General features: G+C 47.5%; 1 protein-coding gene across 1 annotated transcript in view; it reads right to left on the bottom strand.

Moving 5' to 3' along the window:
* Positions 1–27,362, bottom strand: part of ABCC6 (ATP binding cassette subfamily C member 6) — a 58,503-nt gene that overhangs the window by 13,724 nt on the left and 17,417 nt on the right. Inside the window, exons 11-23 of the mRNA XM_089895398.1 lie at positions 24,818–24,979; positions 22,107–22,199; positions 21,707–21,910; positions 20,995–21,141; positions 20,266–20,353; positions 18,098–18,173; positions 16,283–16,409; positions 15,952–16,128; positions 13,608–13,775; positions 12,668–12,842; positions 11,331–11,406; positions 8,978–9,098; positions 7,215–7,422 (exon numbers count right to left, since the gene is read on the bottom strand). Of these exons, the coding sequence (XP_089751524.1) occupies positions 7,215–7,422; positions 8,978–9,098; positions 11,331–11,406; positions 12,668–12,842; positions 13,608–13,775; positions 15,952–16,128; positions 16,283–16,409; positions 18,098–18,173; positions 20,266–20,353; positions 20,995–21,141; positions 21,707–21,910; positions 22,107–22,199; positions 24,818–24,979 (1,822 nt within the window). The remainder of the gene's footprint in view (positions 1–7,214; positions 7,423–8,977; positions 9,099–11,330; positions 11,407–12,667; positions 12,843–13,607; positions 13,776–15,951; positions 16,129–16,282; positions 16,410–18,097; positions 18,174–20,265; positions 20,354–20,994; positions 21,142–21,706; positions 21,911–22,106; positions 22,200–24,817; positions 24,980–27,362) is intronic.

The following is a 27,362-nucleotide window of genomic DNA, read 5'->3' as shown; positions in this document are numbered from 1 at the left end:
AAAAGGCAGAAAATCCAGCAGGGAGAAAATCAGTAAGGACAGAGATGAACTCAACAACACCATCATTCAACTGGATATAATGGACATAAACAGACCACTTCATCTAACAGGAGCAGAACACAAATTCCTAAGCTCACATGAAACATTCACTAAGATAGACCACAATTCTGGACTATAGAATACACCTTAACAAATTTAAAAGAAGAGAAATTATACAATATCTGTTCTCAGACCACAGTGGAATTATACTAGAAATAACAAATACCTGGAAAATCCCCAATACTTGAATATTAACACATTTCTAAGTAACATGTGGGTCAAAGAAGAAACCTCATGAGCAATTTTAAAATATTTTGAACTAAATGAAAATAAAAACACAACTTACCAAATTTGGGGCATGTAATAAAAGCAGTACTTAGAGGGAAATGTTTAGTACTGAATAAATATATATTAGAAAAAAGAAAGCTCTAAAATCCATCGTCTAAGCTTCTACTTTAGGAAACTAGAAAAAGAAGAGAAAATTGAATCCAAAGTGAGCAGAAGAAAAGAAACAATAAAAATTACAGTAGAAATCAGTGAAATTGAAAACAGGAAATCAATGAAACCAAAGCCTAGTTCTTTGAAAAGATCAGAAAATTGATAAGCTTCTAGCCAGGCTAAGAAGAAAGAGAGAAGACACAAATTACTAACGTCTGAAAAAATTTTAAAAGGGACATCACTACAGATCCCATGGATATTAAAAGTATAAAAAAGGAATACCACGAACAACTCTCTGCCCATAAATTTGATAACCTAGGAGAAATGGACCAGTTCCTTGATAGATGCAATCTACTAAAACTTATGCAAGAAGAAACAGACAATCTGAATAGCCTATAACTATTAAAGAAATTGAATTGACAATTAATAACTTTCCAAAACAGGAACTGCCAGTCCCAGATGAGTTCACTAACAAATATTTAAGGAGAAATGATACCAATTCCCTACACTCTCTTTCAGAGGGTTGAAGCTGAGGGAATACTTTCTAACTTATTCTATGAGGGCAACATTTCCTAATACCAAAATCAGACAGACAGTACAAGAAAACTGTATAGACCAATATCTCTCAAGAACGTACATGTAAAAATCTTCAACAAAATATTAGCAAATTAAATCCAACAATGTATGAAAAGAATCATACATCATGACCAAGTGGAATTTACCCCAGATATGCAAGGCTGCTTCAACATTTGAAAAATTGGGACTTCCCTGGTGGTCCAGTTGTTAAGACTCCACGCTCCCAATGCAAGGGGCCTGGGTTTGATCCCTGGTCAGGGAACTAGATCCTGCATGCCACAACTAAAGATCCCACCTGCGACAATGAAGATCTTGCATGTGGCAATGAAGATACTGCGTGTGACAACTAAGACCCAGTGCAGCCAAATAAATAAATAAATATTTTAAAAATCAATTAATGTAATCTATCACATCAATAGGCTAAAAAAGAAATCACCTGACCATGTCAATAGATGCAGAAAAAGATTAGACAAAATCCAGTACCTATTCATGATAAAACAAATAAACAAAAACAACCCCCCCAAAACAAAACCCAAAACCTCTCTCAGTAAAATAGGAATAGAGAACTTCCTCAACTTGATAAAGAATATCTATTAAAAACCTAATGGTGAGAAGCTAACCTAATGGTGAGAAGCTTGGTGCTTTCCCAGTAAGATCTGGAACAAGGCAAGAATGTCCCTTCTTACCACTCTTCTTCAACACCCTGCTAGAAGTCCTAGTTAATGCAGTAAGATAAGGAAATAAAAGGTATGCAGATTTCCAAGGAAGAAATAAAGCTGTATTTGTTTGCAGATTACATGATCATCTATGTAGAAAATCTAAAAGAACTGACCAAAAACTCCTGAAACTAATAAGCAATTATAGCAACATTCCAGGATGCAAGGTTAGTATGAAAAATTCAATCACTTTCCTATATGCCAGCAAAAAAAGGAAAGCCCACAACTAGAAATACAAACAGTACAAAAGGAAAAATCTCATTGGTAAAAGCAAATATACAGTAAAAGTGCTAAACCAACCACATATAACGCCAATAGGAAGATTAAAAGATGAAAGTCATAAAATCATCTATATCCACAATAAGTAGTTAAGGGATATACAAAACAAAAAGATGTAAAATATGATGTCAAAAACAGTAAATGTGGCAGGGAGAGAAAAAAAAAGCAAGGTTGTTAAATGCTTTTGAACTTAAGAGATCAACAACTTAAAAAACCCACACATATATGGATTGCTATATTTAAACCACATGCTAACCACAAACCAAAAATCTATAATAGACACACACAAAAAAAGAGAGAAAGAAATTCAAAAATAACACCAAAGATAGTCATCAAATCACATGGGAAGAGAACAAAAGAAGAAGAAAGGAACAGAAAAGAACTATAAAAATAACCCCAAAATAATGAACAAAATGGCAGTAAGTACATTAAATGTAAATGGACTAAATGCTCTGATCAAAAGACATAGAGTGGCTGAGTGGATATAAAAAAAGACCCACATGTATGCTGCCTACAAGAGACTCATTTTAGACCTAAAGACACACAGAGATTGAAAGTGAGGGGATGGAAAAAGCTATTCCATGCAAGTGGAAATGATTATAATAGATGACTATGAACAATTATATGCCAATAAAATGGACAACCTAGAAGAAATGGACAAATTCCTGGAAATGTACAACCTCCCAAGACTGAACAGGAAGAAATAGAAAATATGAACAGACCAATTACCAGGAATGAAATTGAATAAGTAAAAAAAAAAAAAAAAAAAAAAGTCCAGGACCAGATGGTCCAGACTCTTTAGAGACAAGTTAACACATATCCTTATCAAACTATTCAAAATTGCAGAGGAACGAACACTTCCAAAGTCATTCTACAAGGCCAGCATCATCCAGATACCAAAATCAGACAAAGATAGAACAAAAAAAGAAAATTACAGGCCAACATCACTGGTGAACATAAATGCAAAAATTCTCAACAAAATATTTGCAAACCAAATTCAACAATACATTAAAAGGACCATACACCATGATCAAGTGGGATTTATCCCAGGGATGCAAAGATGGTTTAATATCCACAAAGCAAGCAGTGTGATACACCACATTAACAAACTGAAGAATAAAAATCACACGATCATCTCAATAGGTATGGAAAAACCATTTGACAAACTACAACATCCATTTATGATAAAAATTCTCAACAAAGCAGAGGGAATACACCTCAACATAATAAAGGCCATACACAACAAGCCCACAGCTAACATCATACACAGTGTTGAAAAGCTCAAAGCATTTACTCTAGGGTCAGGAACAAGACAAGGATGCCCATTATCACCATTTTTATTCAACGTAATATTGGAAGTCTTAACCACAGCAATTAGACAAGAAAAAGAAATAAAAGGAGTCCAAATTGGAAAGGAAGAAGTAAAACTCACCATTTAGAGATGACATGATACTATACATAGAAAATCCTAAAGATGCCACCAAAAAACTACTAGAACCCAACAATGAATTCAGTAAAGTTGCAGAATACAAATTTAATATACAGAAATATGTTGCATTTCTATACACTAACAGTGAACTATTAGAAAGGAACTTAACAATCCCATTTACAGTTGCATCAAAAAGAATAAAATATCTCAGAATAAATCTAGCTAAGGAGGTAAAAGACCTTTACTTGGAAAACTGTAAGACACTGTTGAAAGAAATTGAAGATGACACAGATGGAAAGATATACCATACTCATGGATTGGAAGAATTAATATTGTTAAAATCCTCATACTACCCAAGGTAATCAACAGGTTCAATGCAATCCCTATCAAAATATCAATGGCATTTTTCACAGAATTAGAAAAAAATAATTCTAAAATTTGTATGGAAACACAGAAGATCCTGAATGGCCAAAACAATTTTGAGAAAGAAGAATAAAGCTGGAGGTATCACACTTCCTGATTTCAAACTGTATTACAAAGCTACAGTCATCAAAACCATATGGTACTGGCACAAAAACAGACACACAGATCAATGGAACAGAATAGAGAGCCCAGAAATAAACCCACATTATATGGGCAATTAATCTACAAAAAATATGCAAGAATATACAATGGGGAAAAGACAGCCTCTTCAATATTACTCAGCCATAAAAAGGAAGGAAACTGGGTCATTTGTAGAGACATGGATGGACCTAGAGACTGTCATACAGAGTGAAGTAAGTCAGAAAGAGAAAAACAAATATCGTATATTAACACATATATGTGGAATCTAGAAAAATGGTACAGATGAACTGGTGTTTGCAAGGCAGAAATAGAGACACAGATGTAAAGAACAAACGTATGGACACCAAGAGGGGAAAGCGGGGGGTGGGGGTGGGGGTGGGATGAATTGGGAGATTGGGATTGACATATATACACTAATATGTATAAAATAGATAATTAATAAGAACTTGCTGTATAGCACAGGGAACTCTACTTCACTGTACAGGAGAAACTAACACAACATTGTAAAACAACTATACCCCAATTAAAAAAAAAAGACATAAGGTTGGATTGGATTAAAAAAAAAAAAAGACAGCCTCTTCAATAAATGGTACTGGGAAACATGGACACTACATGCAAAAGAATCAAACTGGTACATGAAAAAGAATCAAACTAGACTACTCTCTCATACCATATACAAAAATAAATTCAAAATGGATTAAAGGCTTAAACATAAGACCTGAAACCATAAAACTTTTAGAAGAAAACAGGCAGTATGCTCTTTGACATTGGCCTTAGTAATATTTTTTTGAATATGTTCCCTCAGGCAAGAAAACAAAAGCAAAAATAAATAAATGGGACTACATTAAACTAAAAGGCTTTTGCAGAGTGACGTAAACTATCAAGAAAATGAAAAAATCAGCCTACTGAATGGGAGAAGTTATTTGCAAATGATATATCTGATAAGGGATTAATATCCAAAATATACAAATAACTCATACAACTCAACATCAAAAAATCAAACAACCCAATTAAAAAATGGGCAGAGGATCTGAATGGACATTTTTTCAAAGATGACATACAGATGGTCAACAGGTACATGAAAAGATACTCAACATCACTAGTCATCAGGGAAATGTAAATCAAACCACAATGAGATATCATCTCACACCTGTCAGAATGGCTATTATCAAAAAGACAACAAATAACAAGTGTTGGTGAGGATGTGGAGAAAAGAGAACCCTCATGCGCTGTTGGTGGGAATGTAAACTAGGGCAGCCACTATGGAAAGCTGTATGGGGATTCCTCAAAAAATTAAAAATAGAACTACCATGCAATCCAGCAATTCCACTTCTGGATATTTATCCAAAGAAAATGAAAACACTAATTTGAAAAGATATATGCACCCGTATGTTCATTGCAGCAGTATTTACAATAGCCAAGATATGGAAGAAACATAAGTACCCACTGACAGATAAGTGGATATAGAAGAGGTGGTATATATACAATGGAATATTCCTCAGCCATAAAAAAGAAATGAAATATTGCCATTTGTGACAACATGGGTGGACCTAGAAGGTATTATGCTAAGTGAAATAAGTCAGAGAAACACAAATACTGTATAATTTCACTTATATGTAGAATCTAAAAAACAAATGAACAAGCATAACTAAACAGAAACAGAGTCATAGATACAGAGAAAAAACATGTGGTTGCCAGAAGGAAGGAGCAAAATAGGTGAGGGAGACTAAAAGGTACAAATTTCCATTTGCAAAATAAATGGGTCAGATGTATGAAATATATAGTGTGGGGGAATATAGTGAATAATTACATAATATCTTTTCATGGTGACAGATAGTAACTAGACTTAGGTGGTCATCATCTTGAAATGTAGAGAAATATCGAATTGCTATGTGTGTAACAGGAACTAACATTGTGTTGTATGTCAATTATACTTCAAAACCAAACAAACTCATAGATCAGATTTGTGATTACCAGAGGCAGGGGAATGCGGGGAGGGGGAACTGGATGAAGGCCGTCAAAAGGTACAAACTTGCAGTTATAAGATAACTAAGCACTAGGAGTGTAATGTATAACATGATAAATATAATAAACACTGCTGTGTGTTATGTATGAAAGTTAAGAGAGTAAATCCTAAAAGTTCTCATCACAAGGAAATGTTTTTTCTATTTCTTTAATTTCGTATTTATATGAGATGACGGATGTTCACTAAACTCACTGTGGTCATCATTTCGTGATGTATGTAAGCCAAATCATTATGCTCTACATCTTAAACTTACACAGTGCTGTAAGTCAACTATATCAACAAAACTGGGACAAAATATTATGGTATACAACTCAGGAAAAAAGACTCTGTGGTATTGGTGAAAGAATAGACAACTAGATCAGTGAAACGGAGATGAATAGGTGGAGTACAGAGAATTTTAGGGCAGTGAAACTATTCTGTATGATACTGTAACAGTGGATATATGTCATTATACATTTGTCCATCCCATGGAATGTACAACACCAAGAGTGAACCCTGATGAAAACTGCAGACTTTGGCTAACTAGGATGTGTGGATATAGGTTCATTTGTAACAAATGTACCACTCTGGTGGGGGGATGTTGGTAATGACGGAGGTTATAGATGAGTAGGGAAATCTCTGTATCTTCTGCTCAATTTTGCTGTGAATGTAAAACTGCTCTAAAAAAATAAATCTATTTTTTAAAAAGGAAGAGAAGATGGGAGGAGATGATGGTGGGGATGTGATGCAGGGCTCTACCTCCTCTGGGGCATGGGGGTGGGGCAGTGGCAGAAGCGTGGGATTGGGGTGGGGTGCTGGAAGTCACCAGCAGTCAGACTTGGGGCTGTCCTCAGCTTGGGAGAGGGGCAGAGTCCAGTGGATCTGCTGCCCCACCTAAGTGCTCAGCTGCCCCAGCATCTGGAGGCCAAGATTCTGCCTTTGCTGATGAGGCTGGAAGAGACTCTGAGGCTTCTGTAAAAGTAGGGATGTGCCCTGTCCCCCACTTCCCCAGCCCCATCTTAAGGATGCAGGTCTGTGTTTGGACCCAGGACATTTGCACAGATGTTCAGGAAGGACAGGGTGAGCCAGGGAGGTGTGGGCGAAGGAGCCCTGAGAAACCCTCGGGTGGAGCTGGAGGATGGAGAGTGAGGAAGGCTGGCAAGGGTACCTTGGAGGCAGCCCAGGAGCCCAAAGACCCAGCCCCGCAGGGCTGCGTGAGTCTGCCGTCCGTCCACGGTGGGGTCATCTGCCCACAGGCTCAGCCAGTAGCCACGGCAGAAGGAGGCCACTTGCTGGCATAGGAAGAGGAAAAGTGCATGGAGGCAGAGCGGGGCGCCCACAGCTCGTAGGTAGGTCAGGTACATGGTAGCCTTCACCTGTAGCACACGTAGGAGAGATGGGGACAGAGAGACACCCCAGGGGGAGAGAGGAGAGGCCAGGTGGGGCCCCCAAAACTTGCCAGTGGGGCAGATGGAACCACCATGCAGTACCTCCCACCTGGAGCATCCTCTCCCCTCCAGGCCCGCCCAGCCTCAGGACCCCCTTCCTCTATGGCTCCCAGATGGCAGTGGGAGCCTTAACAGGCTGTGGCACTTTCTGAGTTTGGAGTGATTTATTGAACACCTACTATGGGACAAGCATGTGTCTCCATCCTCATCATAATTCCCACCTGACAGATAGGGAAACTGAGGCACAGAGAGATTAAGCCACTTGTTTAAAGTCTGGTTCCTACAAATCTGAAATTCTCCATGCAGCTGCAGCCAGAGTGAACTTTTGAAAACATCCACTTGCTGTTGAAAACATCTTGCTGTTGCTAACCTGCCCTGGACTTTCTCTTGCTCTGAGGAGAAATTCTAAACCTCTTGTACACTCTTTCACCTTACCGTCTACGCACTATCCGCTGGTTTCATGGGATCCCTTTCTTTTCTCTGGCACCCTAAGCTCCTTCTCACCTCAGAGTCTCTGCCCCTGCTGTTCCCTCTGCCTGGAATGCTCCTCCCCCTGCTCTTTCCATGGCTACTTCCTTCGCATCCTTCAGGGATGTCAAATGTCACTCCTCAGAGCATCCTATCCAAGCAGGTCCCTGATCCTTGGTCGGTCCCTGTCTCATCACTTTCTTTATTTTGTTTATAGCATTTATCACTACCTGATATCACCTTGCTTATTAGCATAATTGTTTTCTCACTCTCTCCCCTGCCCCCCACCACTAGCCGGCAAGCTCCACCAAGGCAGAAACTTTGTCTGGCACACAGTGGGGGTTCTGTAAATGTCTTCTGGATGGATGAGCAGGTGGATGGTTGAGTGGGCGAATGGGTGAGTAAATGGGTAGGTGGGTGGGTGGATGAATAAATGAGTGGGTCTGTAGGAGGGTGGGGGGATAAATGAGCGGATGGATGGATGGATGGCAGGGTGGCAGATGGGTGGATGGTTGTGTGAGATGGATAGAAGAGTGAGTAGATGGGTAGGTGGATGGATGGGTGAGTGGGATGGATGGGTGAATAGGTGGAAAGGTAAATGGATGGATGGATGAATGAGTAGGTAGGTGGGTGAATGGGTGGGGGATGGGTGGACAAAGCAGCATAGGAGAGAAGAAGTAGTACAAGTTTCAGATTCGGACTGTCCTAGGTTTGAGTCCCAAGTTGGTCACTTGCTAGCTGTGAGAACACAAACAAATGTCTAAACTCTTTAAGAACCCAGTTTCTTCATCTCTAAAATGGAGCTATCACCATCTGATTTTAGGGTGGTTGTGGGCATTAAGAAGTATGAAGTATCTAGAATCTTACGTGGCACATAGTAGGTGTTCAATAAAGGTGAGTCGTCCCCCCAGCCCCGTTCCCCCCCCCAAGTGCTGTATCTCTTGGGAGGTCCTGAGTCCCCGGGGGCAGCAGTGGCAGTGGATGTGGAGGGGGGGAGGGAGCAGCGGGTGGTTACCCTGCCATATTGCATGCTGTCCTCTCCTTTTGGCTGTGCTGCCCCCTCAGGATCATCTAGGGGAACCCCTGTCTGGGCCTCTGAAGTGGCGCTGTCCTTCTCAGGGACTAACTTCATGGACCTGTCATTTAGAGGAAATGAGGACAAATCAGTGTCTCTCTTCGTGGGGTGTATATGCCCAACCCTCATGGCCGCTGGAAGCCACTGAGCCACTCTTTCATTCATTCATTCAACTAACGTACTGAGCACCAACTAGGTGCCATGCCCCAGTCCTCCCTCTGTGGTGCCCAGCTAGATGCCACCTATCACCCCAGAGTCAGGCAAGCCTGTTCTTCCGACGCCATCTCACTGAATGAACTTATTTGCCAACTTTGGAACTTGGTTTTCATTTTGTTCTAAGCTTTGCTGCAATCATTTTGCACCTGCTGTTTATTCTCAGATTTGTCAGTCCAGGTTTGCAGGAAGTCAGCTTTGCACAATTCAGATGCTGAAGATTTCTTGAATGTTCCTTTTATCTGTGGCTGAGTAGGCTGACAGCCTTAAATGTGAATTACCATCTGCTAACTGTGAAACCATGGGCAGCTGACAATCTCTCTGTGCCTCAGTTTCCTCAGGTGTAAAATGGGGATAATCTATGTCTCTCTGGCTGCCTATCTGTCTGTCTATCTATCAATCAATCTATTTATTCACCTATCCATCTTTGTGATATTGTGATTTATGTTAAGAAATATATACTTGGTCTTTGACCCCATCGCTGACACAGAGTTCCTAAAACCCTTGTAAATTCCTAAGTGATAAGAGCCCTAGGAGCATCTTTTGTTCTACTGAGGTGACTCTGGGTGGGCTCCTGGATGGCTCCTGGTTGGGGGCTGGTCATCAGAAAGACTAAGCCATGACTAGAAGCTTGGAATTTTCAGCCCCACCCGCATTCTCCAGAGAGGGAAGAGGGGCTGCAAATGGAGTTAATAACGGATCATGCCCACACGAGGAAGCCTCCATAAAACCCCAACAGTATGGGATTCCGGGTGCTTCCAGGTTAGCGGACACATCCACATACCCAGAGGTTGATACACCAAGCTCCATGGGGACAGAAGCTCCTGCATGTGGGACCCTCCCAGACCTCGTCCTGTGAATCTCCTCAGCTGGCTCTTCTGTCTCCTTTGTCACATCCTTTAATAAACTGCCGAATGTACGTGTTTCCCTGAGTTCTGTGAGCTGTTCTAGCAAATCACTTGAACTCAAGGAGGGGGTGATGCAAACCCCCATTTTGTCCCCAAGTAGGACAGAAGTTGGGGGAAGCCTGGAGACCTACTACTTGCAATTGGCATCTGAAGTGGGGGGAGCAGACTTGAGGGACTGAGCCCTTAACCTGTGGGATCTGACATCTCCAGATAGACAGTGTCAGAACTGAGTTGTGGAGAATTGCTTGGTGTGAAGGTTTGCGGGGGGGCAGGGGGCACCCATCTGGTGTCAGAGTGAACATTGTAGTTGTGTGAGAGTAATGGAGAGAAAGAGGGAAGACTAGCAGGTTTTTCCAATACAATATTTATCTACCTACATCCATCTGTCTATGAACTCTACCTATCATCTATCTGTCTATTCATCCATTCATCATCTATCTGTTTGTCTGTCACCCTATTTGTCTACCTACCTACTTACCTCTCTACCTATTATCTACCTATCTGGTCTTACTTAGGATACTGTGCACTGTGAAGACGGCAGGCCGGTCCAATGTGTGGCCCAGGAGTACTCTGGCTGGCTAGCTGGGATGGGAGGAACTGGGGCCCAACCTCAGGGACCGAGGCCCTCCGGTTCCCCCTGCAGTTCCCTAACAGCTGGCACTTAAGCTCCCACCCTCTGGTTCCCAGTGGTCTGTCGTTCTGTCTCACAAGGTCGCTTTCTATGAAAAGGGAGAGCACAGGAGCCCAGCTATGGCCTGGCTAAAGGGGGCAGCAGGCCTCCTCCTGGTGGCCCCCACCAGCACCAAGCAATGCTGATGTCCTTCAGAGCATGAGTGACAGGGCCTGGCACGGACATTAACAACTATGGCGTGGATCCTTCTTTGGAGCTGGCCCTGCCCCACTCCAGCCATGACAACTCTGATAAACTTTAAGGGATTCATCACATCTGAGGGCAAACTGGTCATCCTGTGAACAGAACATGTGGGGACTTAATCATTGTGGCTAATCGATTGTCACATAGTCTCTGGTGAATTATCCCACGGCTGAGCCCCACGGTGGGTCTTAAGCAGATGTTCAATCCAGAATGGTTGAGATGCAGGTGGTGACACAGCCGCCTTGCTTCAGCCTCAGCTTTTGTGCCCTCCCCAAGCTCTGCACCAGAGCAAACTCACCTCTCTGGTCCACCCTCAAGCCTCCCACCTCCAGCAGAGCCTCTGCGGTCCTTGGCACTGGCCGGGGGTTCTGTTTCTGCAAGGTCAAGGGAGCCGTGTCACTCTATGGGGGTTGGTACCTCGGGGTCCGGATGCCAGCTTTGACACCCATGGGCTGTGCAGCCTCCACTCGCTGAGCATCCATTTTCTCTGATCTGCCTCCTCCCCCCTCTCTCCATCCTCCCTGGGTTCTTCCAGGAACATTATTCATTCATCCACTTATTCACTTGGCAAATATAATCAAGTATCAGCTATGAACCTGGGGTTGGGAAACAGCAGGAAACACTGCACATAGTCCAAAAGCTCGGGTCTCCCCAATACCCTTGCATAAGCAATTCATTGTGTCTGCAGTGTTCTTTTCCAGGTAGCTCTCACCCAACCTCAGGTGTCATCTCCCCCAGGGAAGGACCCTCCTGCCCACCATCCCCCAAGCCGGGAGGGTTCCATCTTCAAGCTCCAGGAGGTTGACACCGTGAACCAACACTTAGGGTTTTTACCGGGGTGAGCCAGGGTTCAGCAGAGGAGGCAGAGCCTGGGACGTGGGACCTGGCTGTGAAACCCCCTCTGTCATGCAGGGGCAGCACACAGCGTGCAGTTGGAGGTTCAAAGCCCAACACTGCCACTTATGAGCCAGGTAAACTTGGACGAGTTCCTTAACTTCTGGGCCTCAGTCCTCATCTGTAAAATGGAGCTAAGTACAGTACTGACCTCATAGGGGCTAAGTGGTGATTAAATGAGTGAATGGAGGGGCCCCTGGCTGTTCTTTATCACTCACTGTGGCTGCGCTTGGATCACTGACTTCACTTCCAGAACACTGTCATTTTTCCAGTGGGCACTGTGTTCTCTGGATTAGTAGAAGCCCTAGCTGGCATGTTGGGGGCCTCTGGCCTCAAGGCACCAAATGACCTCTTTGCTCAGTCTCTGTAGCAGTTTCAAGCACAGACCCTGGAGTTGAACACACCCAAATTCTAATGTGACCTTGGGCAAATTATTTAACTCTCTTTGGCCTGAGTTGCTCGTCTGAGAAGTGGCAGCCATAATTGCAGGGGTCCCCCAGGGGTGTTGTGGAGACCACATGAGACAATGCATGTTTATAGAAGCACTTAGCACAGCCCCTGGCTCACAGAAGGTGCCACGGGCTCTTACTGGGGGCTGGGTGGCCTTGTGGGAGAGGCGTCTGCCTCCAGGCCTGGGCCTGCAGGGAGGGTGTGGCCAGAGTGCTCCACTAGCCAGTGGGATCCGTGGAACCTTCTCCCCAACGGTGACAGAAGCCAGGCACAGAGTAGCCCAGCCAGTACCTCCTTCTCCTCCATCTCCTGGCTGTCTGGCTCCATCCAGAAGGCCCGCCAGGGTCCCCTTCCTGTGCAGAAGCTCCTGGAAGGAACCCATCTCTGCAATGGCCCCATCTTCCAGCACCACGATCCAATCAGCCTGGGGCAGGACGTGGAGCGCATGGGTGACGAGAATCCGTGTCTGGGCAGGAAGGGATGGAATTTACACTCGTGTGCTTGACCATTGTTCCAGAGCTGGGGGAATGGGCCGGGAGTGTCCTGGGGCTCAGAGTGGGGAAAGCTCTCCTTCTTGTGCTCCTGCCCTTTTTCTCAAAAATAGCATGTCCCAACAGTGAAATAAAGGGACTCCTCCAACCTGTCTCGAAACCAGAAGACACAGAGTTCAACTGAATGTGGCCAGTGACCTGAGGCAGAGCTGTGGTAGTTTAACCACAGACCCAGAAGCAAGAAATGACTGCTCGGACTTCCCTGGTGGCGCAGTGGTTAAGAATATGCCTGCCAATGCAGGAGACACGGGTTTGATCCCTGGTCTGGGAAGATCCCACATGCCATGGAGCAACAAAGCCCATGTGCCACAACTACTGAGCCTGTGCTCTAGGACTCATGTGCCATAACTGCTGAAGCCTGTGCACCTAGAGCCTGTGCTCCGCAACAAGAGAAGCCACCACAATGAGAAGCCCGTGCACCGCAACAAAGAGTAGCCCCCGCTCACTGCAACTAGAGAAAGCCCGTGCAGCAATGAAGACCCAGCACAGCCAACAAAAGAAATGACTGCTGCTGTGAGCCACTGACATTTGGGGGTTGTTTGTTATGCAGCACTGTCACAGCAAAAGCTGACCATTACAAAGAGGAACACTGGATTCATGGAGAATGGTGGTAAGCAGACTTGGGTTAGGACTTTCTCTGCCTTTGCTCTATGCTCTCTGAGACATTTTCCCAAACTTACCGTTCCCTGGAGCAGCCCATCAGGCCCAATGACCTGTTTGAAGACATGCTGGCCGACATGGGCGTCCAGGGCTGCCAGGGGGTCATCCAGCAGGTACACAGCAGCCTTCCTGTACACAGCCCGGGCCAGGCTCAGCCGCTGCTTCTGGCCCCCAGAGAGATTCATGCCCTGTGGCCATAAGAGAGAGACAGGGACCTGAGTCTACGCCTGCTGGGTGAAGCTGGTGTGACAGGGGCCAGGTCTGCTCATCAAAGTGAGCTATGGCTCATGGTGCCTGTCCTCTAGGGCCACCTCCAGCTTGAAACACTTGCTCTCAAGCCAACATCCCCCCCAGCTTCCACCCTGCCTGGCTTCTCCCCTTTCCAGACAAGCTTCCTGCACCCACTGCTCCCTCCACTTGAGTCTGGCTTCTGTTCCCATTTCTCCACTGATGCAGCCTTCCTCAAGGACATTGGTCACTCCCCTGTTGCCTAATCCAGTGGTAGCTTTTCAGTCCTTATTTTCTTCCTTCCTTCTTTTCTTTTCTTTTTTTTCTTCCATTCCCTTCCTCCCTTCCTCTCTTCCTTCCTTTTGTTCTTTCACTTATTCATTCATTCCACTCATATTTACTGCATGGCTATTATGTACCCAGCAGTGTTCTAGGCTCTGGGGACACAGCAATGAACAAAACCTCATCCCTGCTTTCATGGATCCTTCACTCTAATGAGGGTGGGGTGGGACAGAGATAATCAATAAACAAACACATAAAATGTTATCACCTATCAGATGGTGTTATACACCATGAAGAATAATAGAGCAGGGGAAGGGTGTAGGGTGTACTGGCGTGAGCAGGGTTGCTGTGCTGCGTAAGGTGGTCAGGGAAAGCTACTCTCCACTAAGAGACTTGACGGGATGAACCATGTGAACTCCTGAGAAACAGCTTTACAAGCAGAGGGAACAGCAGGTGCAAAGGCCCTGAGATAGGAGCATACTTTGGGTGTTCCAGGAACATCGTGGAGATCCATGTGGCTGGAGAGAAGCAGGAAAGAGGGAGCATGATGGGAGATGAAGTCGGAGATAACTGGGGTCAGATCGTGGGGGTGCGCCTTGTCAGTGATGGTCAGCACTGTGGCTATGACTCTGAGGGGATGGGGAGACCTGGAGGGTTCTGAGCAGACAAAGGACATGAACTGACAGATCTGAAAAGAATCCTTTTGGCTGCTGCACTGGGATTAGCCTGTTAGGGGTGAGGACAGAAACAAGGAGGGCAGCCAGGGGCTCCTGCAGCAATGTGGGGAGAGCTGATGTGGGGACTGGAACATTCTGGATCTGCCTCAAAGGTGGATCCAACAGGATTTGCTGATGAATTAGATGTGGGTGTAAGAAAAAGAGAGGAATCGAGGAGGACACTAAGGTTTTGGATCTGAGCTCTGAAATGATGGAGCTTCCATCACCCAGGATGGGGCGAGCTTCGGGGGAGGAGGTAACAGGAAATCACATTTGGTTTAGGATGTGACACAGCTGGACAGACGTAGTCGGCAGCAGGCACCCCCCTCCTTCTGAAACCCCTTTCCCTTGGCTGCATGATGCCTCATCCTCCTCCCTAGATGTTCCTTCTCAGCTGATCTTTCTGGCTCCTCCAGGGCCCTCTCCTCTTCCCTAGAGGAAACCTCACCCATTTACTTGACTTAAACTTCCACTATTCCACTCTCAGTTCCCTAATCTGGGGGTCAGCAAGTGTTTTCTGTAAAGGACCAGAAAGTAACTACTTAAAGCTTTGTGGGCACACCACCCCACCCCCACTGCCCTGGTCTCTGTCACAACTGCTCATCTCTGCCCTTATCGTGCAAGAGCAGCCATGGACCACAGGTAAATGAATGTGCATGGCTGGGTCCCAATAAAACTTTATTTACAAACCCAGACGGTGGGCCAGATTCGACCTGTGGGTCATAAGTTGCCAATCCCTGCCCAACCCACAGCTCCGGATGCATACATCCTGTTTATTGGACATCTCTGCCCAGACCCTTTGGTGAGGTCCAGAGAGGGGAAGCAGTTTGACCAGTGTCACCCAGAGAGGCAAGGCAGGAGCCTGGATCACCTCATTCCCAGTTGTTGGAGAGCCCCTCACCACCAAGCCCTGCCATGTCTCCCAGCCTCTCCTCGGTCTCTATTTTCAACCATTCACTCATTAATAACTATTTATTGAGCACCTGCTATGTGCTTGGCTCTGAGCTGGGCCCCTTTTCTCCCCTACCTCCCTGCCCCCACCCCAGTGACCCTCCCACCACACCACCCACAGGTCAGTGTGGCACATGACCCTCAGCCGCCATGCCTCCCTGGCCCAAGAAGGCCCTGAGACCCTCACCTGCTCCCCAGTTTGGGTGTGGACTCCTGCAGGGAAGCTGCCCACGTCTGGCCACAGGGCACAGGCCTCTAGGACCTTCTCCAGCCACGGCAGGTCCAGCTCCTGCCCGAAGCACACGTTGTCTACCACGGACATATTCTGGACCCAGGCCTCCTGCGGCACGTAAGCCACCGGACCCTAAAACACAAGGAGGCTGATGGGGACGGAGGAGGAACGGTGGGAGCTAGGCTCTTGGTGGTGGTGGAAGGCGGCAGGGAGCTTAGCTGTGAGACGGGGAACGGAGGAGCAGAGACGGGGACATTCCAGCAGACAGGCAGGGGTGCAGCCTCACCTTGATGCTCACGGACCCCTCCACCTTTGACAGCTCCCCAAGGAGGGCGGAGAGCAGGGAGGACTTTCCTGCCCCCACTGGACCGACGACAGCCAGCAGGCAGCCCTGGGGCACCGTGAGGTTGATCCTGGCAACACAGAAGGGGTGACGTGTCCCTGGGTAGGATTCAGCCTGAGCCTGCGCAGGATTAGTGAAGCCCAGACAGAGCCAGCCTTGGCTGCTGATAACACACCTGGGGCGGGGGGGGGCCGCTAATCCTTCCCTCTCCCGATCCCTGTCTGGCTATGCGAGCAGCCATTCTGCATGGGATCGTACATGTGCCCACACACATGCATGCACATGTGTATGTGCACACTCACCACACCACACATGCATGCATGCATGTACACAGATGACACGTGCACGCACACATAGGGCACATGTGTCTGTGCACACATATACTACATACACAGACTGCACACACACAGATAACACACCCTCACACAAGTGCACATATGCACACCATATGTGTGTACACACAGACATATGCACACAACATATACACAATCCATGCACACACACAAACATGCTCTCACACACGCCCGTGCATACACACATCTGCACGCACACATGTACACCCGTGTGTACACATGTACCCGCACTCACACAGGGTTTATTGGGCAGGAGGTTTAACCAGCATCTCCTCTTGCCCAGGTCATTGCCACAAGCTCCTCACCACTCTTCCTGCTTCTGCCCTCCCTCCCCGCCCCTTTCTGTGTCATGCAGTCTGTCCTCCATGCAGGGGCCCAAGGGACCTGTTCAAACCCAAGCCAGCTCATGACACTCCCCCGCTGAAGCCCCCGGCGGTTCCTGTTTCACTCAGGGTAAAAGCTGAGGTCCTAACAATCATGAAGGACACCCAGCATCCCATTGCTGCAGCCATGCTGACTTCCTGCTTCCCAAACACACCTGGGGGGATTGTGCCCTGCAGGTGTCACATAGCAATGTCTAGAGACACTTTCAGTTGTTATACCTGGTGTGGCTGCTGCTGGAATCTAGTGGGTAGATACTGGGGGTTCTGCTAATCATGTTACAGTACACAGGACAGCCCCCATGACAAAGAACTATCCTGGGTCCAGGCATACTCCTGCCTCAGGACCTTTGCACTTGCTGTTCCCACTGCTTAGAAAGCTCCTCTCCCAGACACATGCAAGGCTCATTCCTTCCCCTCATTTGACCTCTGTTTAAATGCCAAGCCTTCCCTCACCGCACACACCCCTCCTTTGACATCGTGCTCTGCCTCCCAACCCTGATTTCTCATTTGTGCACCCCCCCACCCCCGATCAGAACATCAGCCCCAAGAGCACAGGGTTCTTATCTGTTTTCTTCACTCTATTCCCAGTCCCTAGAACAAGGCCTGGCACATAGCAAGTGCTCAATAAATACAATAAAATGAGCAAATGACAAGAAACACAAATACGGCCCCGGGTGTTTTCTTTCCTTTCACAGGGAGTTTTGGGGTTGGCTGGGGTTTTCTGCCACAGAGACCCAGCCAAATAGTTGGGGGCTGGAGGTGACAATGACCAGTCTGACACAGAAGGCACAGAAGCGCCCACAGCTGACTGGGCCAGGCCTTGGGGCTGTTCTTGGCCAGGCCTCCCTTGGCATCATCGTGACCAGCCTGGGGACCAGAGAGCCATCTCCTCCCTGTTGGGCGAGGCTCAGATGCCCTGTTCCCCCCTCCGTGGGCAGGAGCTCTCCCTTTCCCAGCTTTCCCATCCTCCCCCACTTCATCAACGGCAACGGGAAGGTTGTTACCAGGGAAACCACCTGTACCTGTGCAGGCAGGGAGGGCTTTCCTGGGACCAAGCGAAGGTGCCTTCCTGTATTCTGATGTAATCCTCTCCAGTGGCTGCAGGGCATTAAAGACCAGTTATAAGAGATGCTCCCGGCTGGCCCCTCCTCTAAGAGACCCCCAAGCAACAGGAAATCTATTCCACTAAACAAACTGTCCCTCCACTTACTGGCTTGTGTGTGACCCTGTGGTGGTCATATTCTCTCCCTGCCGGATGGTTATACAACTCAGGGATCAGCAAACCATGGCCCGGGGCCAGATCCTGTCTGCTGCCTATTTTTATAAAGTTTTATTGGAACACAGCCATACCCATTCATTTATGTAGTGCTATGGCTGCTTTCACACTACAAAGGCAAAGGTGAGCAGTTACAACAGAGAACAAAGGGCCTTGGAAAGCCTAAAATATGTACAATTGGGTCCTTCATAGAAAAGGTTAGTGGGCTTCTGATACAATTTATCACCTGATCCGGGACTCTGGAGAGTGAAGGGAGCGTTATTAATTTCACTGGGACCACAGATGTAACCAGGGACATATGGTCTCCCTATGTCCCTGGGTCTCAGATGTTTTATCTATATAATGAGGGAGGAGCCAGATTTAGTGGTTTTGGACACTGAATACACATTTAGAATCACCTGGAAAGATTTTTTAAAACACAAAGCTCTGCATGGCTCAGCCCAAACCAATAAATGAGAATCTCCATGGGGGTGGGGCCTGAGAATCTTACATCTAATGAGCGGTTGACACCCCCTGGACTGGATGGTCTCTAGGGGAGGGTTGCAGACAAAATGCAGGACGTCCAGTTACATCTGAATTTGGGATAAACAATGAGTACTTTTTTAGGATAATTATGCCGCCACACATTGCATGGGAGCTATTAAGACTAAAAAAACCTATTTTCTGGGTATGCGAAATTCAAATTTAACTGGGAGTCCTATGTTTTTCTTTGTGAGTCTGGCTACCCTACTCTGGGGTCTTGTCTTTTCTTAATGGTCTGGGGTGTGGGGATGCTTCTCCATTTCCTCATCTGTAAAATGGGTGGGTCATAGAGGTATCCACCCCATATTGCTGGGTGAGGAGCGAGGGAGTCACCACTAAGTAAAGCACTTTGAATGTGCTGGCTCGTGGTAAACACTTGGTCAACATTAGCTGTCGGTGTCTGTGTTCATCTCACTGTCACACACCTTTGGGGGAACAACAGGGACTGAGACTGTGGGGGCGGTATGAGGCTCTGGCCGCAGGCAGGTGACCAGGTGTGTCAAAGTCATGACTCAAATAACCCTTAGGGGTCTCTGGTCCAGGGTCCGTGGGGCCCTCCTGTGGGGATAAAGGCACGACATCACGGACCCTAAGCTATTTATTGGGCAGCTCCTGAGACCGGGGACCTGCTATCTTTTGGTGGCCCTCAGGGTGATCCTGGTGGAGGTGGGGTGACACAGTGGGGAATGGAGCCGGCAGTGGGGGAGTTACTGCCCAGGGCCACACAGCTGGGCGAGGCAGACCTGGGATTTGAATGCAGAGCCCACCTCTGAATGCCCACATCACACTGATTTGGCTGAACAAAGCTTTGCCCAGCTGAAAACGTGCCCAGAGCTGTGAGGAGCCTCAGAAACAGCAATTTTGGGTTATTTAGAGGCCTCTTTGCTGACTTCTGTGGGGTTTTCTCCTAATAATAATTCTAACTAAAATGCACTGAATGCTGACTTTGTGCAGGGCCCTCCTCTAACTGCGATGCTTCAAAGGACTCATTTAACCCTCACAACAATCCTATGCAGAGGTGCTGTGATGATCATCATGTCCATTTTGCAGATGGGAACACTGAGGCTCAGAGAGATTAATAACTGGCCAAGGTCACCCATGTTGGGGTCAGTGCTGGAGCCAGAGTTTGGATTCAGGCACCAATGTCACAGGATATACTTCTAATCACCATGTGGGTGATTTCTAGGTAAGCAGCTTGATGCTTTCTTAGGTACAAGGGGAGAGCCCTTACATGGCATCTGTTTCCTAGTCACACGGCCGATGGCCTGGTCTGCACATGCCAGCACACGCCAGCAGCCCCTCAGCTGGGCCTGGCATTCCATCTGTGGGAAGGGGGAGCCCTGCTGGTTCCCTCATCCCTCCCACCCCCTTCCTACTGAACTCAGCTCTCACCACATCTGCAGGACCTTGAGTCCACGGCCTCAGGGTCAATTTCTTCCAGGCAGAGGAAGGCAGCCAGACGGTCAAAGGACACCCGGGCCTGGAAAAACGAAAGCGCTAGGTCAACTGTGCCATAAGGGCAAAAAAAGAACTCGGGCGTTGGGTGCCTCAAGATGGTGGGAAAGCTTCCGGACTACTGAGTCCTACACATTTGCAAGGCATCAACACAAAGCTTTCTAGGTCACGGAAAACGATGCACGTGAGGTTGGCACAATGAGGTAGTGGTGACCTCCCACCTCCTTGCTTCCATTCTGCAGACCAGACCCGGGAAGAGGATGGTGGCTTTTCCAGTTGGCCGTCATCAGGAATGATTGCAAACTCTGTCCACCTGGAGGCACCCTCTCCACTCCCAGCCCCAACCCCATCTTCTGTGATGAAAGGATAGTTAATTAGGGATGGCTCAGCTGGACCAATTTTCTCATTTTCATCACAGGGTGTGAGTGCAGACAGTAGAGGAAGAGAAATGAATTGAAATTGCTTTGTATAAAAAGGGAACCGGACTGAATTCTTGCATGTGGAATTGCTGGTAAGGTGAGGCTGCCTATTTTGAGGATGTTTGCTGGCATCTTCCCGCTGTTCCCTGTGCCCTCCTCTTTCCCTGCTTCGTTTCCTTGCCCCGGCACAGCCTGCTACACCCCTACAAGGCTCCTCCAAGACGGCCTCACCTCCCTGCCACCTCACCTGGACAACGGAGTGGATGGAGAAGGGCAGGAAAGCCTGGGCCTTGTTGAGAATGTTGAGAACCATGAGTGTCACGAAGGCCTTCTCAGCGTCCATGGCATTCTCCTCGGCTACCAGAGTATGGACAGCAAACACAACCAGTGCCACCTGGGTGGGAGACACAGGAGGTGACATTGAGCTGCTACACGTGGCCAGGAAAGGCAGGCCAGCTGTGGTATCTCAAGGGGTCCTTGTGGCCACACCTGCCATGTGGGAATGGGTTCCCCTCCACCCAGATCTCCCCCCAAATTCTTCTACTGATGAAAGGAGTTGCGTGCGTGTGACCCCTGTTCTAAGAATCAGAAACTCTTGGTTCCAGGCTTTGGGGGACACCACAGTTTTCCATCTTGGTGGCATTTTTGTGGTTCTAGACATGGGTGGAACTTGCGACTCTAGACTCTCTGGGAAGATGACTCTGAAGTTGCAGGTATCAGCAGCCACGGAGGGCTCTAGGTCCTGGTGGCATTTGTAGTTCTGGATGTCACTAGGGGGTGGTTCTGTTCCAGGGGTTGGTGGTGTTTTGGTTCCAGGTGTCGTTGATATGATGATCACACTAGGTGCTGGTCAGTCAGTGTGATGGTGACCCTGTGATCCTATATGGGGAGCCCTTATCCCCGCCCCCAGCACTCCCTCCCCCAGTCCATGCTCTGCAGGGAGACCAGAGTGACATCACCAGAAACGTGGACACTTGGAAGGACACCAGAGACACAGAGAAGAGGAGGCTGGAGGTCCTCAAGGCGCCCAGCTCCTGGGCCCGGATGCTCAGGACTCTGTCCAGAAAGGCTCCCTCCCAGCCGTGGTACTTGACCGTCCTCACGTTCCTGAGGATGCAGCTGGTGAGCCGCGCCCGAGAGTCCTTCTGCCTCATTTGCTCTTCCTGGGACCAGAGGGAAGAAGAGAAGAGGGGACAGGGACAAGTCCGGGATTTTCCTTCTCTGCAACCGCCGCAAGCCGCCACCACGCCCACCCCACACCTCTCTCCTCCCCACTGCCCTGCACCAGTGCAGGACCCAGGACCTGCAGGCTTCCCGCCCCCTTCCTGCCTGGAGTGTCCCTTCTTCCAAATGCCAAACCTGATGGTGGTTCCTCTTCTTGGTGATGAAGAAATTCAGAGGGAGAAGGCTCAGGAAGACAGTGATGGCGGTGAGGGCAGAGGGTCCTAGAAGCTGGAGACAAAGGGCAGGATGTCATGAGACAATTCCAGAAGCCCAGCTGTCAGTACAGGGGTGGAGGGAGGCTCAGACTTGGGCCCTAAGGCAGGGAGGTGTCAGAGAGTCCAATGAGTGCAGCCACCAGGTCTTAGAGACCAGGCCTCATGGGCTCCTTAGAAGGAAATACCTGTGGAAGATGGAGTCCATCTTCATTAGGGAGGGGAGAGAGGGGGAAATGATGCACCTCACACAATGGAGTGGGGACGGGGTCATAGTCAAGACGAGTCATGCACCTAGATGGGCAGGGCAAGGGCGGTGCCTGGCTAGAATGGTGAAGACAGACGCTGGAATCGGGATCTGGGTTCAAATCCTGACTTTACACATACTGGTGTGGCCTTGGGCAAGTTACTGACCCTCCCTAAGCTGTAGTTTCTCACATTAAATGGAAATGGAGCTGTTCCCACGGCCTGTAGTGGATGCTGGTGTCATACAATCAATGATTATCCCCTGACAAGGGTTGCCAGATTTAGCAAATAAATATATTTAACTGCCTGCCCAGTGAAATTTGAATTTCAGATAAACAGCAAATAAGTTTTTAGTATAAGTATATCCCATGTCATGTTTGGGATATATTTATAATAAGAAATTCTTCTGTTTATCTGAAATTCATCTTTAACTGGACGTCCTGTATTTTGTCTGGCAGCCCTACCCCCCAGCTTTGTGACTTGGGACAGTTATCTTCCCTCCCTCGTTTGTTTCTCTATCTGGAAAATGTGGAGGTGGCGAGTAGGGTAAATGATTTTTAAGTGGCTATGATGTGAGATTCCTCCTGAGGTCATTTGGGTCCATTCTCTAGACAAGCCCCACCCCCCCTCTTCAGTCTGTGGGCCTCATTTTCCCCTCCCAGCCCCTAAGAATGTTTACTTTCTAATCTTGACGCCATAGCAAGCCAGTGTTTCATTTATGCAGCAATTGCGCCTCCCAATGGCCAAATGGAGAGATGCCCAGAAGGCAAACACCTGCCTACAGCCAGGGCTGGGAGAATATTCAAAGGAATGTGAACAGAAGGTTAAATAAACTCTCTCTGGCAAAAATGCTACAAATGCTAACTGTAGCAACCCCAATTCCTACCCCTCCCCCTTTACCAGGGCCTCATGGTTACCTTCTGATGTTAGGACCACCTGCCAAGAGTCAGGGAAAGTGATGGGTGTGTTGTCGGCAGTTTCATTTGAGTCACCCGTCGGCCTGCTTAACTGCCCTGCATTTTCCCCAGTGTCCTTCCTCCCTTTCTCTCTAATAATAACAGCTAACATTTATGCACTTGCTGAGCACCCTCTGTATGCTAGGTCCTAGACTGCAAGGTAGCAAGTCAAAAAGTGTCCAGGCCCCAAGCCCTTATGGTGGGGGCACTGGAGCAGTAGCAGAGGTACAATAATGATGATAACACACAGCTGATATTCTGGAGCATTCCAAACTCACTCACAATCAATATGCTGTCGATACACCCACCCAGGGGCCTGTGAAACACAGCACATGGGCCAGATCTCTCCTGTTTATATGCCGACCTCAAGCCGTACAAAGATTGTTAATCGTTCTTACATTTTAAAGTGATTGAAGTAAATCAAATGAGGATGATTTCATGATATGTGTAAATTACATGAAATTCAAACTTCAGTGTCCATAAGTAATTTTATTGGAACACCACCAGGCCTGTTTGATTAGTATTGTCTGTGGCTGCTTGCGCACTAGAAGGGCAGAGTTAAATAGTTTTGAGAGAGACCCTATGGCCCCTAACGTCTAAAATATCTACAATCTTCTCCTTTACAGAAAAGTCTGTGAGCCTGGAACCAGCCCACATGGAGCAGAGCTGAAGAAGATCTTCAAATGAACTGCCCCACCCCCATGCATAACCAACAAGACAATTAAACACCTATAGGGTATAGCTGTGTCCCAGATGCTATCTAAGTGCTTCACAGGTATTAGCTCATTTAATTCCTCAGCAACTCAAGGGCTGGGGCACTTTGGTTAATTATAATCCTCACTTTGCCGATGAGGAAATGAGGCACCAAGAGGCGAAGTTATGTACCGGGAGGTTTTACAACTAGCAAGTGGTGAAAGCAGGATTCGAACCCAGGCAGTCCCACTACAAAGTCTGTGATTTTAATTAAAAAGAAAAAAGAAAATCCTGCACCACAAAACAGACGTAAGAAAGTTAGAAAAAGTTCTGATTTTTTTTTTTTTTTTTGCCTGGTTGGCTACTTTATGCTCTTTGAAAACCAAGTAGTAAATTCTTTCCCCTAAATTTTCTTTCCATTTTTTTTGTTGTTGGTAGTAGTGGTGGTGATGGTGCCCTACCATTACTGGTAACTTCAAAACATGCTTAATCTGCCCACTTGGTACCCCGATATCACACCCAAAAAGTGCCAATGTCATCACCATCATCATCTTATAGACGAGGAAACTGAGGCCCCGAGAGGTGAGCATCCTGCCCAAGGTGAAGTGAAGGTCATCCTCGTCTAAGACTTTGCCCATTACGTCAGCCCGCAGGGTGCAGGTGAGGATAGGGTTAAGAAGGAGGAGAGGAGGGGGGGGAGGATTCAACTCAAATCCCAGCTCCCTCTGCCCCAGCACACCTGCCAGAGGTAGAGAAAGCAGACGATGATCCAGATGAGCGGCAGCCACAGCCCGTTGAGGTAGGTGATGCTCTCCGTCAGCCGCCGTACGTCCACAGACACCAGGTTGACCACGTCCCCCACTGCGCTGGCCTTTCTGGAGCTGCTGGACAAAGCCAGGACCTGGGAGGGGCAGAAGATGGAGACCTGAGTCAGGAAGGAGGGAAGGAGTGGGTGAGGGGCAGTTAGGGAGGCCCATGGAGGCAGGGAGACTCACGGAGGGAGGAAGGGCCCAGGAGGGAGGGAGGCCCACGGCTTGGACTGAGCAAGAGAACAGCCACCCAGCAGGCCGGGGTCTAAGCTGTGCTGCCCCTGCTGGCTGAGGCAGATTTCTTTACCATCTGAGCCTCAGTTCACTCATCTGTAAAGTGGGCTAATAAAATCTCCTCAGCTAACTTTCCATTGTGAGACTCCGGGGAGAAGACAAAAATGAAAATACCCTGAAACCCCTAAAGCACTGGACTAATAACAATTAATAACATACTACATAAAAACCTTGGATTCATGCTGATAATGGTGGTTATCTGCTGAGCACTGTATCCTAGGCACTGTGCTAAATAAACTAACAGTTTCACCATTTTCCGTGATGGGGCACATCAGACAACAGTATGGAGCAGGTACTGCCGTATTTCATTCAATCCAAAACACTGTGGATAAAGTACTCTCTATTTTTGTATCACTATGGGAAAAAAATCAATGCCAACTAAATTAAAACATCTTGATTTCAGAAGTTGAAAAGAGAAAAAAAGGTGAGACTAGAATCAGTGAGATGCAGAATTATTAGCCCCATTTCACAGCTAAGGAAACTGAGGCACAAAGAAATTGACCGATTTGCCCAAAGCCAGAGGGCTCCTAAGTGGCTGGGCCAGGATTGGAATCCAGGATGACAGAGGCACGACATGGGCTAGACAGGGTGTTAGACTGACCCCTGCAGGCATTCAGTGTGCCACTCAGACACCAAGCTGGTTTTCTGGCAGCCCCAAATTTGCCCTAACTCTGGGGTCACAGTGGACCCGTTCCAGCCTGTTGAATGCTACGTGCTACTTGCAATCCTCTCTCTGCTGAGTGTGTCAGGGAAGAAGTGAGGGGGTGAAGTGGTGAGCTGGAAATGATTGAGTGTAGAAATTCTGAAAAAAAAATCTTCAAATCTTTACTGAGCACTCTGTAGGGCCTCACTCTGAGGTGAGTACTGTGATCAACAGAGGCGGGGCACTTGCTCTCTTTGGAGTGGAGTTTGAGCTGGGGAACAAAATTAAATAAAGATTTACATAGTTCATCCTTTAATAGTAATTATGATGAGTGCCATGAAGAAGTGTTTTAAAATATAGGTTTTATCATTATTCAGGCATGGCAAGCCCACAGTGCATCAGAGAAGACTGCCCTTGACGAGAGGGTTTATTATACTCACAGATCTCAAGAGGAGGGGGCACCCCACGCTATGAGGGGGCCACTTGGGGAAGCACCAGGATGCTGCAGGGTTGGAGGGACCACAGGCAAGAGCTTGTTGTGGTTTTCATGGGAAGGTCAGACAGGGTAAGCAGGCTTAGGATTGGCTAGTTTGAATAATGCCACCAGGCTCTGGGCATAGGAGCTGGGCCTCATTGTCTGGTACCCTGCCCTGGGGCGATTAGGGCAGGGGATAGTGGCCTAGAGTGTTAGGGCCCAAAAAGGAGGCAGTTGGGGTGTGAGCTCTGGATTGGTTGGCTTGCATGTGAAAGAGATGATTTCAGATGAGTCACTTAGCATCTCTGGGAACTGGCTGACCCTGGGAGGGACAGAGGGGCAGTCCCTCCAGGGTCAGCAAGACCCCAGATGTCAAAGCACCAGATACAGAAAATAGGAAGACACAGTTAAAACAGAAGCAGCCTAGAGGGCAGAGTGGAGGGGTATGGCCTCATCAGGTGATGAAGGCGGCTGCCCCAAGGGTGGGGACGGCAAGAGCAAAGCCTTCGGGTCATCCTCCTGCAGCCTCAGCTCCATGTGTGGACTCCCAAGACTGGACAGGCCACACCAGCTCCAGTGTGCTCAGGGGGATGTGGCCTGAAACTCAGGAGCCACTCACATGGCCATCCAAGAGCTGATCCCTTTGCCCCTTTCTTTCCCAAGTGACAGCTCAGGTGTGAGAGAAAGGGGCTTACACAGGACTGGGTTGCCCTTGCTCAGATGCTCCAGACCCCAGAGGGGCCAACGTCTCTTAGAGCAGCAGCCTCACGGGTTTCGGTTCCAAGGTCCCCCAAGGGGACAAGAATCACTGCACAGAGAGAAGCCCAATGCTATGGCTTACCTCCGGGTATCATAGCTCATTGGCAGAACTTCCAGCCCAGATGCAATTTACCAGTGGGTCAGGGGTCATTTTCACTGTAAGCAGTGTTACCTGGTAAAAGAGCTGACAGTCCACCTTTATCCAGTTTCCACACAGCCCGTAGGTTAGCCCTTTATCCTCAGGGGGGTGAGTGTTCACTACATGAAGAGTTGTGGAAAGGGTGCCCAGGCAGTGGGAACAGCA

This window comes from Delphinapterus leucas, chromosome 15, assembly GCF_059928025.1.
Source record: "Delphinapterus leucas isolate spDelLeu-1000000601 "Yukka" chromosome 15, BTC_Dleu_Yukka2, whole genome shotgun sequence".
NCBI classification, from domain to species: domain Eukaryota; kingdom Metazoa; phylum Chordata; class Mammalia; order Artiodactyla; family Monodontidae; genus Delphinapterus; species Delphinapterus leucas.
Note: the sequence above shows the minus strand (reverse complement) of the source record. Positions and strands in the feature narration are given on the sequence as shown.